The sequence below is a fragment of the Ranitomeya variabilis genome, chromosome 5 (genome assembly GCF_051348905.1).
Source record: "Ranitomeya variabilis isolate aRanVar5 chromosome 5, aRanVar5.hap1, whole genome shotgun sequence".
NCBI lineage: Eukaryota > Metazoa > Chordata > Amphibia > Anura > Dendrobatidae > Ranitomeya > Ranitomeya variabilis.
In genome coordinates this window covers 661112014-661129280 of record NC_135236.1, presented here as the reverse complement: position 1 = coordinate 661129280, position 17267 = coordinate 661112014, and the positions used below count along the sequence as shown (strand labels likewise).

Below are 17267 nucleotides of genomic sequence, written 5' to 3'. Positions count from 1 at the left end.
TTTTTACAGGATGGGCCCAGGAGCTGGGACATTATATCAGGAAGGGGCCCAGTGTGGGGGAAATATGTTACTAGAGGGGGCTAATATGGGAAACATATATTACTTGAAGGGGCCAGGATGGGGACATTACACCAGGATGGGAAAACTTTTAGTGAAAGGGTGCAGAATGGGAGACATTATACCAGGAAGGGATCCAGGATCGGGGACATTATTACAGGAAGGGATCCCAGATTGGGGACATTATTACAGGAAGGGGCCCAGGTTGGGCGACATTTCACCAGGAAAGTGCTCAGGAGGGAGGCATTATAGCAGGAAGGAGGCCAGAATGGGAGGACATTATACCAGGAAGTGGGCCAGGATGGGGGAAATATGTTACTAGAGGGGGCCAATATGGAGAACATATATTACTGGAAGGGGCCAGGATGGGGACATTACACCAGGATGGGAAAACTTTTAGTGAAAGGACCCAGAATGGGGGACATTATACCAGGAAGGGATCCAGGATCGGGGACATTATATCAGGAAGGGATCCAGGATGGGGGACATTATATCAGGAAGGGATCCAAGATGGGGGACATTATTACAGGAAGGAACCCAGGATGGGCGACATTATACCAGGAAAGGGCTCAGGAGGGAAGCATTATAGCAGGAAGGAGGCCAGGATGGGTGAAATTAGTAAAGGATGTCTTTATAGGATTTAGAACACTACAAGGGCTGATACCTCTGACTAACATGGAAGTGGGGGCCCAGGTCCAAATTTTGCACCAGGGCCCATCGGACTCTATTGACATCACTGTGGACAAACCCTTTAGTACAGGATACCACTCATGTAAATGGGGGCTGAGCTGCAGTCCTGAAAAGGGCCATTACACATTGTACGGAGCCGTGGTGTTCCATCACTATGGAATTCCAGCATTCATAGGATCTGGTAATAGTTTTCGGAGGGGTATTCTTTTTTTTTTAACCATTTTTCTGCCCATCGCTCTTGCCAATCTACCTGGTTGGTGACTCAAGTAAATAACCAGCATGTAATACCTCACTTTGAACACTAGAGGGTGCTGTTATATTTCGAGGTTCCAGAAGCCGATCTACATCAATCAGTTGGGATCAATGGTAAAAAGGATTGTTTTTTATGAGTTCTGTCTCCTTTAAAATATCGTAATAGGGCGATTTAAAGTGCTGTGTATATCCAACTATTATAATAATTATTATAATCCCCATTATCACAATCTACGGGAGCCTTATATGATTATAGTTCAGAGAAGGACAAGTTCCGGCCTATTCTGGAATAATTATATTCCGGCTCTACGTAATCGTCCTTCTATTAGTAAATCAGTAATGTCTGGACGAATTTCCATTCAGATTTCTCCTCGGTGTAACAAGAGTGACTTGTGGGATCATTAACTTTTTATGAGCGGGACATTTTTCCACTGTTTCAAAGCAAAACTTTCCACATCCCCTGAAGGTGCGAACATCAGACATTTCTATAAAGTTTCAAGTTCACGCGCAAATGGGGGGGAGATTCATGGATCAGTCTTAAAACTAAGACGGTCTGGCAGCCAATCAGAGCGCAGCTTACATTTCATTTTCTGCACTTGAAAAATGAAAGCTGAGCTGTGATTGGTTGCTATGAGCAGCAGAGACAGTCTTTCTTTTAGGCCGAATTCAGACGTGCGTTAAGCACGGTCTGTGTGCGGACTGCGATGCTCGGACTGCCTGCCGGCTTCATGATCCAAACTTGAAGGCCTTGTACTAAACGCCCATGAGCCTGTTAAATTTGGGTCAAAAGATCGCCTGCGGCCTGTCCGTGCATTGCGATCCATACAAGGACCGTAGTTAATGGACGCCTGAATTAACCTTTAGGCAGATTTTGTAAATCTGACCCATATAATCTTGTAAAATTGAGTAAGACTAGAAATAACGGGCCTCATTTGTCAAAACTGTCTTTGTTGCCCATAGCAACCAATCAGAATACAGCATTCATTTCTTAAACTGCTCTTGAGAAATGAAAGCTGCGTCGTGATTGGTTGGTTCATGAATTCCCTAAACTCGTGTGTGTGCATGAACAAGAAAGTTTGTTGAAATATCTGATATTGACACCAGTAGGGATTTTTGGAGGGGTCAGATTGTAGATGGCCAAAAACATCTATGAGGGAGGGAGAGGCGATAAATAGGAAGAAAGAGGAAAGTTAGGGACAGTTATGCACAGGTTGATTGAGCTGCTTTCTAGTAAGTGTTTTATCTCATCACACAGCTGGATTCACAGCAACGCTGCTCAGTACTGCAGAATAATGTGTTGCTTCTTAACATGTATGACATAAACACAGGGAACAGGAATCGCCCATGTCTGCATGTGCTTTGTATGGGAGACATCATAGCACTCAGTGTTAGCTCAGAGACCACTAATAATAATTAATTAGAGGGGTAAATTGGTGACAAATTCAGTATACGTCATATAATGGTCATAAATGGTGTTATTGCTCATGTACACACATCACAGATAACAGGTATGCTTTACAGAGTAAGCAAGTAGGACACTTTGTCAGATATCTTATCTGAGAAATCTGCTTCTTTTTCATCTGAAAATTCTTAATTTAGAGGTGAAATTCTAATTTAGGGGTAAAATCTGTCTTCATTCACTGAAGACAGATTTTCCCATTACTGAGATAGGAGATGACAGTTGGTGCTCATAAAGTTCTATGGAGATGTAACAGAGAACTTGCAGCGGAATGTCTAACTCTGCCTCCATAGAATTTTATAAGCACCAACTGTCATCTCCTATCTCAGCAATGGGGAAATCTGTCCTCACTGAATACGGATTTTACAGCTTTTACTCATGAACTGAGAGCGAAATTTCATTCCATGAGGAAAACAAAGTGGATTTATCTGATAGGATATATTACAAAGTTTATTATTTTCACCAGTACTATTGATTTATGTAATAAAATTTAAAAGTTTGTAACTCGATTCCTGCAAATATCTTCTATAAACTCTTCCTAATTATGTATGTTTTCCACTGCTTTTGCTCAGGGGAATGCTACGTCACTGGACAATCACACTTCAAGAGCTTTGACAACAAGCATTTTACCTTCAGCGGGATCTGTCATTACTTACTTGCGAAAGACATGGTGGACGGATCTTTCTCTGTGGCCATAGAGACTGTGCAGGTACAACATTGGATCAAAAGGGAAGATCATAGCTCCTAAAGAGACAACCATGGGACACTGGTTATGTTGGACTGCTCTATGGTTTCTTAAAGGGGTTGTCCAGTTAAAACAAGTTATCACCTATTTGATTGATGGGTAATCTGACCACTGGGTTCTGCACTGATCGGGAGAACAAGGGACTTTTATCCTGGCAAGTATAGGGCAGCAGTGCCTCTAACGTCAGTCCTGTCCCATCTCCCTTATGTGATTCCTCATTCGATTTCCTCTTCTAGGAAGATATTGAGGCACACTTCTCAGTGCCTAAGTTGGACCATAGGTCCCGGACATTCCAGGATTTTGCACTCCGAGATTATGGCTGATGTTCTCTTGCTGCTGAAGAGCCAGTGATCCTCGTGCCCTCAGACCTCCAACTACTGCTCTCTCTCCATCTAATCTCTTACTCTGACTACACTAACCAGGTGTTCCTCTTGTTAACTGGCCCTGCCCTTCCCACACTGGGGTTGTTCCTAAACACATTAACTGTTTCTATCCTAAACCTGTCTACTTTCTGACCTTATTGTGCCCACCACTGCACTATATCCAATCCTATCTTATAGATAAATCTTAACCTATGTACTAATCTTATTCTTTCCCTATATCTAATAAATGTATCAGAACACAATGAGTCATGCACATATTATAGCAAAACATTAACCGTGCACCTTGGTGCCTATAAGGTTCTATGCCATATAAAACACTTTTTTGCATAGACGGGTTATAACCATTTTTCTAACCAAGGGACAAGCACATGACCGTCCCCCTCTTACACATAAGAAATAACTTTTTTTTAACCAGACCCTTTGAGGAGGTTTTTTTTGTGTGTTAGACCACATGATAAAACATGGCAAAAAAATTATTTGTTGAGTCCAGATTCTGACAAAAAGAGGCACAGTCACAACATAAACTATGAGGTACAAAGAAAGAAAGTTGATCACTGAGTGCTATAATGTCTCCCAAACACAGCACACACAGACATGGGGGATTCCTGATCCCCTGTGTTTATGTCGTACATGTTAAGAAGCAGCACATTATTCTGCAGTACTGAGCAGCGTTACTGTGTTGAGATAAAACACTTACTAGAAATCTCCTGATCAGGTCATCTCCTGCCTCCGACCTGCTGCTTCGAAACACACAAAAAAAATGTTTCCATGTTACTATACTGAAAGTTTTCTATTTCCTATTTTTTTTCTCCCTTTAACTAGTGGAGGTCTTTATATATTGTGCTGACGATAAATAAGTAAAAAAACAGTGTGGGGACCCCTATATTCTTGATAACCAAGCTTGCAGAAGCTGATAGCTGAGGGTTGCAGACCCCCAGCTGTGAGTTTTGTCTAGTTGGTTCGAGAAAATAGGGGGGAACCCACATCAGGTTTTTCATTAATTTATTTAGTTAGAATCGCAGGCGGCAGCTGAGGAATACCCCGATCATCCTCTCCTGCTGTTGCTGTTATTGGATGATGGGAGTAATTGTCCCAAAATCCCCCACCTGCTGCCATCGTTCGGACTTTAAGATAACTCTCATCATTCTCCTGTGCCGGCAGAGAAGGGGAGAATTATAAGAGCCGGCTTCAGCACCTGCCGCCGGGGAACAGCGCTTACTGTAGCGCTTCTTCCCCGGCGGACGTCCGTGTGATACTGATGCATCACATGGACGGCATCCGTGTGCGCTACGTGTTTACAGTACATGCACCCATTGACTTGAATGGGTCCGTGTGATCCGTGCAGCTGCACAAAAACTGACATATCTACGTATGGGTCACGTCTGAGTCGCTCGGACACACGGTCTGTGAAAAAACACAGTGACAGACACACGTACTGGAGACAATGACGTGTGAAAGAGGCCTAATGACACAATGATCAAACACTTAAGAAATACTGATGACACACTGATGATTCACTGATGACACACTGATGATTCACTGACCTGTGATGAAACTCCGATCCAAAACACCGCTGACACTTGCACCAAATTTTTTTTGCGTACGTGAAAAGGACACAGACGTCTGAGACAATCACTTATTTAAATAGTTGCATTGTAATACTATCTTTTCTCAGCAGGGGGCGCTGCCTCTAATGAGAAAACCCCTTTAATTGTGAACGGGTGTTCCAGTAAATACTGACACAGTTTTCTCCACTCTTCACTCTCTCACTTTCTGATGAACATCCTGGGAATTATATAGAAGACTGATGCCAACACAGATGGAAATATGGAGAGAGATCAAGAAAGGCATCCAAGATTTACTAATAACCAATGTGCCTGGAGCACAGCGCCCCCATGTGCCCATCAGTGGACACTCAAAATGCCATTAATGTAAACTTACTAAACGGCAATTTGACCAGTATAGTGGACCACCGATTGGGCTTTTATCTCTAAATCATTGATATGAGAGAGCTGCATTAGTGACCGCATCCTAGGAGTTTAGAGGAGGTTAACATCCTTCATAAGTCGGGGGTCATCAGCAGGATTGGACATCTAGTTGGACATCCCCAAGCACATACTCAACATCAAGGCCAACGCCCAAACTTAATGGGGTTCCCAAACTTAATGGGGTCTGCCAAAATACAGAACATTGCTTAAAGGGGGAGCCACTTTGTTTAAAATTTGGGGTTATGCTACTGTTTAGTCTCCAATGATGGCCCCATCTGTATCTTTGCTTTCAGGCCCTACTAAGGGCATAACTATAAGATATGAACAGGTTGCCCCCTGCCAATAGAACCCTTTACTATTTAGGAGGACACCACTTCTATGAAAGGGACAAGATCATTAGAGACCCCATTATACATTTTACAGTATATCTGGAATTATCCTTCTTCTGACAGCTAAAATCTGCCGGGGTCACACTTATATTTCATACAGCGCTAGATAGCAAAAAAGACGGTAATTCAATTGTCGGCTTTTGCTAAATCATTACCGAACCCGACAGGATATGAGACATGGTTACATACAGTAAACCATTGCATATCCGTTAGATTTATATATGTCCCTCACTAATAATGTTAGTAGTGTGTGCGTGCAAAATTCTGGAGCTGTATGTGTTAAATTAAAGGGTTAATTCACGGAAAAATCTGGCGTGGGCTCCCGCGCAATTTTCTCTGCCGGAGGGGGAAAGCCAGTGACTGAGGGCAGAAATTAATAGCCTAGAGAGGTACCATGGTTATTGCCCCCCCCTGGCTAAAAACATCTGCCCCCAGCCACCCCAGAAAAGGCGCATCTGTAAGATGCGCCTATTCTAGCACTTAGCCTCTCTCTTTCCACTACCCTGTGGCATTGGCATATGGGGTAATAAGGGGTTAATGTCACCTTGCTATTGTAAGGTGACATTAAGCCTGGTTAATAATGGAGAGGTGTCAATAAGACGCCTATCCATTATTAAGCCACTAGTCTGAAAGGGTTAATAATACACGCAAAAGTGCTAATATCTCAAAAACGGATGAAAATTTGAATGAGAAGTAAGTTGCAAAATTGCTTGTATTTACAAGCACTGTGGGACAAAACCCATTTACGAAGATGGGAATAACCCCTTTAAGTCCATTTTGCTCTCTGTTTGTAGTGTGCAGATGATCCTGATGCTGTGTGCACCAGATCAGCCACCGTGCGTCTCCTGGACATTCATAATATTACATTGAAATTCAAACATGGAGGAGGCGTCTCTGTAAACGGACAGGACATCATGCTTCCGTTGCTGCAAGGTAATAATGCGCCATAGGGTAGTACTATAGATGTAGTTTTCATTTATTTCGTACTATGCAAACACTCCTTTAAGAGGCTACTATTGGAAAGAGTTGTCCAAAATTAGAAAAATATGTTTTTTTTTTCAAAAACAGCGCCACTCCTGTCTGCAACAGCAATACCAGATGTAAACTGTAAATACAAGTGGTGCTGTTTTTAAAAAAAGCAATGTATGTTGTTGTTTTTTTAAGGAATCTAATCCTTCTTCTTGATCGTTTCTGTGTAGTAAAGTTAAAAAAAAATATTAATTCCTCTTTTATATAATCCCACATTGATCAAATGCAGAATTAATTTTAATATCAAAGGCAATCTTGAATAGAGAGACCGAACTTAATGATGTAGAAGAGCTCATATTATATAATACGTTTATATGCAGTCCCTAAAAAACACCACAAACAGCGCCACCATTATCAATGGGACGTGTCTGGTATTGCAACTCATCTGCTTTCAAATAAATAATTAGATTAGAGTGGTGTTATTTCAAGAGAAAAAAGTAGACTTCTTTTATCCTGGACAACCTTTTGAAGAGAATGATGTCTTCTAACCAAGCACTAGACCCGGGTGAGACGTCTGCAACGCCCATAGCTGTACCTGTTATGACCCCAGTGGACAGGGTCTCAGAGGAACGTGTAAGTCTGCGAGATTCAAAAATCCAGCTCATAGGGCTGTGGTAACTGGGTTGACCAAATAGCTACTCCTAACGCCAACACTAGAAGTAGCCGGGGATCATGCCTACGGTGATCGCTAGATGACTCGCGCCAGCCGGAGAATCTAACTACCCCTAGGAGAAGAAAACAAAGACCTCTCTTGCCTCCAGAGAAAGGGACCCCAAAGCAAGATACAAGCCCCCCACAAATAATAACGGTGAGGTAAGAGGAAATGACAAACACAGAAATGAACCAGGTTCAGCAAAGAGAGGCCAGCTTACTAATAGCAGAATATAGCAAGATAACTTATCTGGTCAACAAAAACCCTATAAAAATCCACGCTGGAGATTCAAGAACCCCCGAACCGTCTAACGGTCCGGGGGGAGAACACCAGCCCCCTAGAGCTTCCAGCAAAGGTCAGGATACAGATTGGAACAAGCTGGACAAAAATACCAAACAAAACAAAAGCAAAAAGCAAAGAAGCAGACTTAGCTTGAAATACAGGAACCAGGATCATAGGACAAGAGCACAACAGATTAGCTCTGATTTCAACGATGCCAGGCATTGAACTGAAGGTCCAGGGAGCTTATATAGCAACGCCCCTGAACTAACGGCCCAGGTGAGGATATAGGAAAAGACAGAAGCTCCAGAGTCAAATCACTAATGACCACTAGAGGGAGCAAAAAGCAAAATCACAACAGTACCCCCCCCTTAGTGAGGGGTCACCGAACCCTCACCACGACCACCAGGGTGATCAGGACGAGCGGCGTGAAAGGCACGAACTAAATCGGCCGCATGAACATCAGAGGCGACCACCCAGGAATTATCTTCCTGACCATAGCCCTTCCACTTGACCAGGTACTGAAGCCTCCGCCTGGAGAGACGAGAATCCAAGATCTTCTCCACCACGTACTCCAACTCGCCCTCAACCAACACCGGAGCAGGAGGCTCAGCAGAAGGAACCACAGGCACAACGTACCGCCGCAACAAGGACCTATGAAACACGTTGTGGATAGCAAACGACACAGGAAGATCCAGGCGAAAGGATACAGGATTAAGGACTTCCAATATCTTGTAAGGACCAATAAAACGAGGTTTAAATTTGGGAGAGGAAACCTTCATAGGAACAAAGCGGGAAGAAAGCCACACCAAATCCCCAACACGTAGTCGGGGACCCACACCGCGGCGGCGGTTGGCAAAGCGCTGAGCCCTCTCCTGTGACAACTTCAAGTTGTCCACCACAAGATTCCAGATCCGCTGCAACCTATCCACCACAGAATCCACCCCAGGGCAGTCAGAAGGTTCCACATGACCCGAAGAAAAACGAGGGTGGAAACCAGAGTTGCAGAAAAACGGCGAAACCAAGGTGGCGGAACTAGCCCGATTATTAAGGGCAAACTCAGCCAACGGCAAGAAGGTCACTCAATCGTCCTGATCAGCAGAGACAAAACACCTCAAATAAGCCTCCAAAGTCTGATTAGTTCGCTCCGTCTGTCCATTAGTCTGAGGATGGAAAGCAGACGAAAACGACAAGTCAATGCCCATCCTACTACAAAAGGATCGCCAGAATCTGGAAACGAACTGGGATCCTCTGTCTGACACAATATTCTCAGGGATGCCGTGCAAACGAACCACGTTCTGGAAAAACACAGGAACCAGATCGGAAGAGGAAGGCAGCTTAGGCAAAGGAACCAAATGGACCATCTTGGAGAAGCGATCACATATCACCCAGATAACAGACATGCCTTGAGACACCGGAAGATCAGAAATGAAATCCATGGAGATATGTGTCCAAGGTCTCTTAGGGACAGGCAAGGGCAAGAGCAACCCGCTGGCACGAGAACAGCAAGGCTTAGCTCGAGCACAAGTCCCACAGGACTGTACAAATGACCGCACATCCCTAGACAAGGAAGGCCACCAAAAGGATCTGGCCACCAGATCTCTGGTGCCAAAAATTCCTGGGTGACCTGCCAACACCGAGGAATGAACCTCGGAAATGACTCTGCTGGTCCACTTATCAGGCACAAACAGTCTGTCAGGTGGACAAGAATCAGGCCTATCAGCCTGAAATCTCTGCAACACACGTCGCAGATCTGGAGAAATAGCTGACAAGATAATACCATCCTTAAGAATACCAACAGGTTCAGCGACTCCAGGAGCATCAGGCACAAAGCTCCTGGAAAGAGCATCGGCCTTCACATTTTTTGAACCTGGTAAATACGAGACAACAAAGTCAAAACGGGAGAAAAACAATGACCAGCGGGCCTGTCTAGGATTCAGGCGTTTAGCAGACTCGAGATACATCAGATTTTTGTGATCAGTCAAGACCACCACACGATGCTTAGCACCCTCGAGCCAATGACGCCACTCCTCAAATGCCCATTTCATGGCCAGCAACTCCCGATTGCCCACATCATAATTTCGCTCCGCAGGCGAAAACTTCCTAGAGAAAAAGGCGCAAGGTCTCATAACAGAGCAACCAGGGCCTCTCTGCGACAAAACGGCCCCTGCTCCAATCTCTGAAGCATCCACCTCAACCTGAAAGGGAAGCGAGACATCAGGCTGGCACAAAACAGGCGCCGAAGTAAACCGACGTTTCAACTCCTGGAAAGCCTCCACGGCAGCAGGAGCCCAATTAACCACATCGGAGCCCTTCTTGGTCATATCCGTCAAAGGTTTCACAATGCTAGAAAAGTTAGCGATAAAACGACGGTAGAAGTTAGCGAAACCCAAGAACTTCTGAAGACTCTTAACTGACGAGGGCTGAGTCCAATCAAGAATAGCTCGGACCTTGACTGGGTCCATCTCCACAGCAGAAGGGGAAAAAATGAACCCCAAAAAGGGAACCTTCTGTACACCAAAAAGACACTTTGAGCCCTTGACAAACAAAGAATTTTCACGCAAAATTTTAAAGACCATCCTGACCTGCTCCACATGCGAGTCCCAATTATCAGAAAAAAACAGAATATCATCCAGATAAACGATCAAAAATTTATCCAGATAGTTCCGGAAAATGTCATGCATAAAGGACTGAAAAACTGAAGGGGCATTAGAGAGCCCAAAAGGCATCACCAAGTACTCAAAATGACCTTCGGGCGTATTGAATGCGGTTTTCCATTCATCCCCTTGCTTAATGCGCACAAGGTTGTACGCACCACGAAGGTCTATCTTGGTAAACCACTTGGCACCTTTAATCCGGGCAAACAAGTCAGACAACAGCGGCAAAGGATACTGAAATTTGACAGTGATCTTATTTAAAAGCCGATAGTCAATACAAGGCCTCAAAGATCCGTCCTTTTTAGCCACAAAAAAGAATCCCGCACCAAGAGGGGAAGAAGACGGACGGATGTGTCCTTTCTCCAGAGACTCCTTGATATATGAACGCATAGCGGTATGTTCAGGTATCGACAGATTAAACAGTCTTCCCTTAGGAAATTTACTGCCTGGAATCAAATCTATTGCACAGTCACATTCCCTATGAGGAGGCAATGCACTGGATCTGGACTCGCTGAAGACATCCTGATAATCAGACAAATACTCCGGAACTTCCGAAGGCGTAGAAGAAGCAATAGACACAGGCAGGGAATCCTCATGAATACCACGACAGCCCCAACTAGACACTGACATAGCCTTCCAGTCAAGGACTGGATTATGGGTCTGTAACCATGGCAGCCCCAAAACAACCAAATCATGCATTTTATGTAGAACGAGAAAACGTATCACCTCGCGGTGTTCAGGAGTCATGCACATGGTAACCTGTGTCCAATACTGCGGTTTATTTTCTGCTAATGGCGTAGCATCAATACCCCTAAGAGGGATAGGATTTTCTAATGGTTCAAGAATAAAACCACAGTGCTTAGCAAATGACAGATCCATAAGACTCAGGGCAGCACCTGAATCTACAAACGCCATGACAGGATAAGATGACAGTGAGCAAATCAAAGTTACAGACAGAATAAACTTAGGATGCAAATTACCAACGGTGACAGGACTAACAACCTTAGATATACGTTTAGAGCATGCTGAGATAACATGTGTAGAATCACCACAGTAGTAGCACAAGCCATTCCGGCGTCTATGAATTTTCCTCTCATTTCTAGTCAGGATTCTATCACATTGCATCAAATCAGGTGTCCGTTCAGACAACACCATGAGGGAATTTGCGGTTTTTCTATCACATTGCATCACATCAGGTGTCTGTTCAGACAACAACATGAGGGAATTTGCGGTTTTGCGCTCCCGCAACCGCCGGTCAATTTGAATAGCCAGGGACATGGTATCATTCAGACCTGTGGGAATGGGAAAACCCACCATAACATTCTTAATGGCCTCAGAAAGGCCATTTCTAAAATTAGCGGCCAGTGCACACTCGTTCCAATGTGTCAGCACGGACCATTTCCGAAATTTTTGGCAATACACCTCAGCCTCGTCCTGGCCCTGAGACATAGCCAGCAAGGCTTTCTCTGCCTGAATCTCAAGATTGGGTTCCTCATAAAGTAAACCGAGCGCCAGAAAAAACGCATCAATATCAGCCAATGCCGGATCTCCTGGCGCCAACGAAAAAGCCCAATCTTGAGGGTCACCCCGTAAGAATGAAATAACAATTTTTACTTGTTGAGCAGAGTCTCCAGACGAACAAGGTTTCAGGGACAAAAACAATTTACAATTATTCCTGAAATTCCTAAACTTAAATCGGTCTCCTGAAAACAGTTCAGGAATCGGAATCTTGGGTTCAGACCTAGGATTTCTGGTAACATAATCTTGTATACCCTGCACACGAGCGGCAAGCTGGTCCACACTTGTAATCAAGGTCTGGACATTCATGTCTGCAGCAAGCTTAAGCCACTCTGAGGTAAAGGGGAAAAGAAAAAAAAAAAAAAAAAAAAAATGAGAGAGGGAAAAAAAAAACCTCAAAATTTTCTTTCTTATAATCCCACTTCTGCAATGCATTAAACATTTAATACCGTCCTGGCATACTGTTATGACCCCAGTGGACAGGGTCTCAGAGGAACGTGTAAGTCTGCGAGATTCAAAAATCCAGCTCATAGGGCTGTGGTAACTGGGTTGACCAAATAGCTACTCCTAACGCCAACACTAGAAGTAGCCGGGGATCATGCCTACGGTGATCGCTAGATGTCTCGCGCCAGCCGGAGAATCTAACTACCCCTAGGAGAAGAAAACAAAGACCTCTCTTGCCTCCAGAGAAAGGGACCCCAAAGCAAGATACAAGCCCCCCACAAATAATAACGGTGAGGTAAGAGGAAATGACAAACACAGAAATGAACCAGGTTCAGCAAAGAGAGGCCAGCTTACTAATAGCAGAATATAGCAAGATAACTTATCTGGTCAACAAAAACCCTATAAAAATCCACGCTGGAGATTCAAGAACCCCCGAACCGTCTAACGGTCCGGGGGGAGAACACCAGCCCCCTAGAGCTTCCAGCAAAGGTCAGGATACAGATTGGAAGAAGCTGGACAAAAATACCAAACAAAACAAAAGCAAAAAGCAAAGAAGCAGACTTAGCTTGAAATACAGGAACCAGGATCATAGGACAAGAGCACAACAGATTAGCTCTGATTTCAACGATGCCAGGCATTGAACTGAAGGTCCAGGGAGCTTATATAGCAACGCCCCTGAACTAACGGCCCAGGTGAGGATATAGGAAAAGACAGAAGCTCCAGAGTCAAATCACTAATGACCACTAGAGGGAGCAAAAAGCAAAATCACAACATGTACCCTTGAGTGAAAAATAACAATTTAGCTAATGAGACCGTGGCAGCTTTATATCATTAGTCAGTGTTCAGTTATACAATTTCAGTGGATGAGCAGCCTGCATATAAATGCATTACATCTCATTAGCTGTCTTGTCTCAGAAGATGCTGGATGGAAAATGTGAAACCTAAATTGATGTAATTGGATTTCTTAACAGGATACCTTCGTATTCAGACTACAGCTTTGTCTTCCATACGGCTCTCGTATCGAGAGGATCTACAGATCGATTGGGATGGTCATGGAAAACTCATAATTAAGGTGATGAACACCATGGCTTGGTCCTTGAAGACTTCATGGGAGACCTAAAGGTCCACTTGTACATTAGAACCCACCGATTTTGGTAGGATTGGCTGACAGTCTAAAATTGGGGTTTCCTAATTCTTCTCTAACAGATGATGTCTGGGGAAAAAAGGTTCCGACCTTTTAGATTTCCTTTTATTCTTTGAGAAATACGTTGCTATCAGTGGAGTGTTCAGGACTCAGATTAATCTGGCAAATAAAAAATGAAATCTTGGAATTTTTACCAGGGCCACTAAGCCCAATACTAGACTCATTTTTCCTTCTATATAGAGCATCCATCGGCTGCAATACACTGACACTGACTCATTGAGTTATACAGGAGAGCTTTTCTAGGCATGCTCTAATCTGGACAAAGGTCACTGCTAAGGGAAGAGGAGGAGTTGACCAATCATCGCCTGTTGAAAATGATGCACCATAGGAAGTAAGAGTCTGGTATTTGGCTTAATAGTCAGAGGTAAAATTGCAAGATTTCAGTTTGCTTTTATAACTCATTATATGGAGAATTAAAAAACCCATTACCAAAATGTTTTAAAAAATACATTTTAACATACAAACATGATCATTCTTTAAATGATACATTCTTCTAAAGGGGTTTTACACTTTGGACAATTCCTACAAGGTCACTTAACAATAAGTTGATTGCAACTTGCCCTCATGCTCGGATCTTTAGCGATCTGTGTAGAAAACTGACCGTTTCGCTACATCGCCACCTCAGGGGAATCTAATCCTGATGTTCCATTACAGCTTTCTCCAGTTTTTGCGGAATTCACTAGTGGCCTTTGTGGGAACTACAATGGAAATCAAGGGGATGACTTCCGTACGCCCTCAGGACTTGTCGAGACAAGTGTGGAAGACTTTGGAAATTCTTGGAAACTGAACGGTGACTGTGCCGATCTGGTTAAACAAGACACCGATCCCTGTAGTCTGAACCCAAAAAGAGGTAAGGGTCTATACGAAACGAAAGAGAACTGTGGCTATCACTGATTCTAGGGGAGGGCACTGTGGCTTTCACTGTTCATAGAAAAGGTTAAAGTTACTATTACTGTTTATAGGAGAGGTTGCTGTCAACAATTTTTTGGAGAGGGTACAATTTGTCATTGATTAATAGGTGGATACTGGCTGTTGTTTTTTGTAGGGAAGAGTATTATGGAAAGAAATTGTGTCTGATACTGAGCATACGGAGGGCACTGTTGTCATTGTTTATGAAGAAGGGCACTTTTTACTTTTACTGTTAATAGGGGAGGGCTTTGAAGTTAAAAACTTCCTATAGGGGAAGATACTGTTCTTGTCACTGATTATATGGGGCACCGAAGCTTTCGCTGTTTATAGAGAAAGGCATTGTGTCTGCCACTGATTACAGAGCAATGCATTGCATTTGTAGAGATGGCTCAGTGGCCGTCACAGTTTTTCATGAGCTACAGGGGCTGGATATAGAGAGTATTGTAGGTGTGACTGTTTATAAGAAAGTGCAAAAAAAGTTGACAACAAATGTAAGATCTCTTACAAAACACAACAATCAACCATGAAGCAAACATGGAGAACATGACGCCAACAGAGCATTTTATGAAAATGTTGACATGGAGCTTTTTGTTCTTCTCTCGTTAGAGTTCCTTGGCTGGCCAGGACCATAGGAGCTTCTGCCAACACTTGTCTACATGTCCAAAATACATGTTGTAACCATGTCTTTTCTAATTCCTCTTATTAGCCCGATATGCAGAGGAAGTCTGCTCCACCCTCATGGAGTACACATTCCAGCCCTGTCACAGTGAGGTCAATCCCCTTCCCTATCTGAAGAATTGCCGCTATGATGTCTGCTCCTGTTCCGATGGGAAGGGATGTATGTGCTCTGCTATTTCCACCTATGCCATGGCCTGCTCCAGGAAAGGCGTTCTCATCGAGTGGAGGTCACCAGAATTTTGCTGTAAGTAAAGTATAATGGTTGTGAATCTTGTTAATCAAGGGTTTAATATGATACAACTATACTATCGTGGCAGGCGGCATGTAGCCCAACTGAGGCAGGTAAGGAGGCCAAATCAGGCATAACATACTTCAATACTGGATATGCAAGGACAGATCGGCCGATAGATGACAGCTGTTCCGTTTTGGTTTGTAGATATCAGAATTTCTATTTCTTCCCTGTTGCATCAATACACTGAGAAAAAGGATAGGAGAACCAGAAACCATGCCCAACATAGTCAATACTATGTGAACACCCCTTCTAATTGGTGGGTTTATTTGGCCACAACTAGTGATGAGCGAGTGTACTCGTCGCTTGGGTTTTCCCCAGCACGCTCGGGTGGTCTCCGAATATTTGTGACTGCTCAGAGATTAAGATTTCATCGCCTCAGCAGCATGATTTACAGCTACTAGACAGCTTAAACACATGTGGGGATTCCCTAGCAACCGGGCAACCCCCACATGTACTCAGGCTGGGGAGTAGCTGTAAATCATTCAGCTGAGGCGATGAAAACTAAATCTCCGAACACTAACAAATACTCGGAGATCACCCAAGCGTGCTGGGGAAAACCCGAGCAACAAGTACACTCGCTCATCACTAACCACAACCATTGCTTGCAGGTGTGGAAACTTACTTTCCAGCCTAGAAGATACCTGCTCCATTTTGGCTGGCAGATGACAGCTGTTCCATTTTGGCTGGTGAATGACAGCTGTTCCATTTTTTCTGGTAGATGACACAAGTTCCATTTTGGCTTGTAGATGACAGCTGTTCCACTTTGTCTGGTAGATGACAGCTCTTCCATTTTTTCTGGTAGATGACAGCTGTTCCATTTTGACTGGTAGATGACAGCTGTTCCATTTTCGCTGGCAGATGACAGCTGTTCCATTTTCGCTGGCAGATGACAGCTCTTCCATTTTTTCTGGTAGATGACAGCTGTTCCATTTTGGCTGGTAGATGACAGCTGTTCCATTTTCGCTGGTAGATGACAGCTGTTCCATTTTCGCTGGTAGATGACAGCTGTTCCATTTTTGCTGGTAGATGACAGCTGTTCCATTTTCGCTGGTAGATGGCAGCTGTTCCATTTTTGCTGGTAGATGACAGCTGTTGCATTTTTGCTGGTAGATGACAGCTGTTCTATTTTCGCTGGTAGATGACAGCTGTTCCATTTTGGCTGGTGGATGACAGCTGTTCCATTTTCGCTGGTAGATGACAGCTGTTCCATTTTGGCTGGTAGATGACACTTGTTCCATTTTGGCTGGTGGATGACAGCTGTTCCATTTTGGCTGGTTGATGACAGCTGTTCCATTTTGGCTGGTGGATGACAGCTGTTCCATTTTGGCTGGTAGATGACAGCTGTTCCATTTTGGCTGGTCGATGACAGCTGTTCCATTTTCGCTGGTAGATGACAGCTGTTCCATTTTGGCTGGTCGATGACAGCTGTTCCATTTTGGCTGGTAGATGACAGCTGTTCCATTTTGGCTGGTAGATGACAGCTGTTCCATTTTGGCTGGTAGATGACAGCTGTTCCATTTTCGCTGGCAGATGACAGCTGTTCCATTTTGTCTGGTAGATGACAGCTGTTCCATTTTCGCTGGCAGATGACAGCTGTTCCATTTTGTCTGGTGGATGACAGCTGTTCCATTTTGGCTGGTCG

General features: G+C 43.9%; 1 protein-coding gene across 1 annotated transcript in view; it reads left to right on the top strand.

Annotated features, from left to right (window-relative positions):
- Positions 1-17267, top strand: part of VWF (von Willebrand factor) — a 204303-nt gene that overhangs the window by 21229 nt on the left and 165807 nt on the right. Inside the window, exons 11-15 of the mRNA XM_077266531.1 lie at positions 3031-3167; positions 6758-6896; positions 13514-13614; positions 14401-14596; positions 15362-15577. Of these exons, the coding sequence (XP_077122646.1) occupies positions 3031-3167; positions 6758-6896; positions 13514-13614; positions 14401-14596; positions 15362-15577 (789 nt within the window). The remainder of the gene's footprint in view (positions 1-3030; positions 3168-6757; positions 6897-13513; positions 13615-14400; positions 14597-15361; positions 15578-17267) is intronic.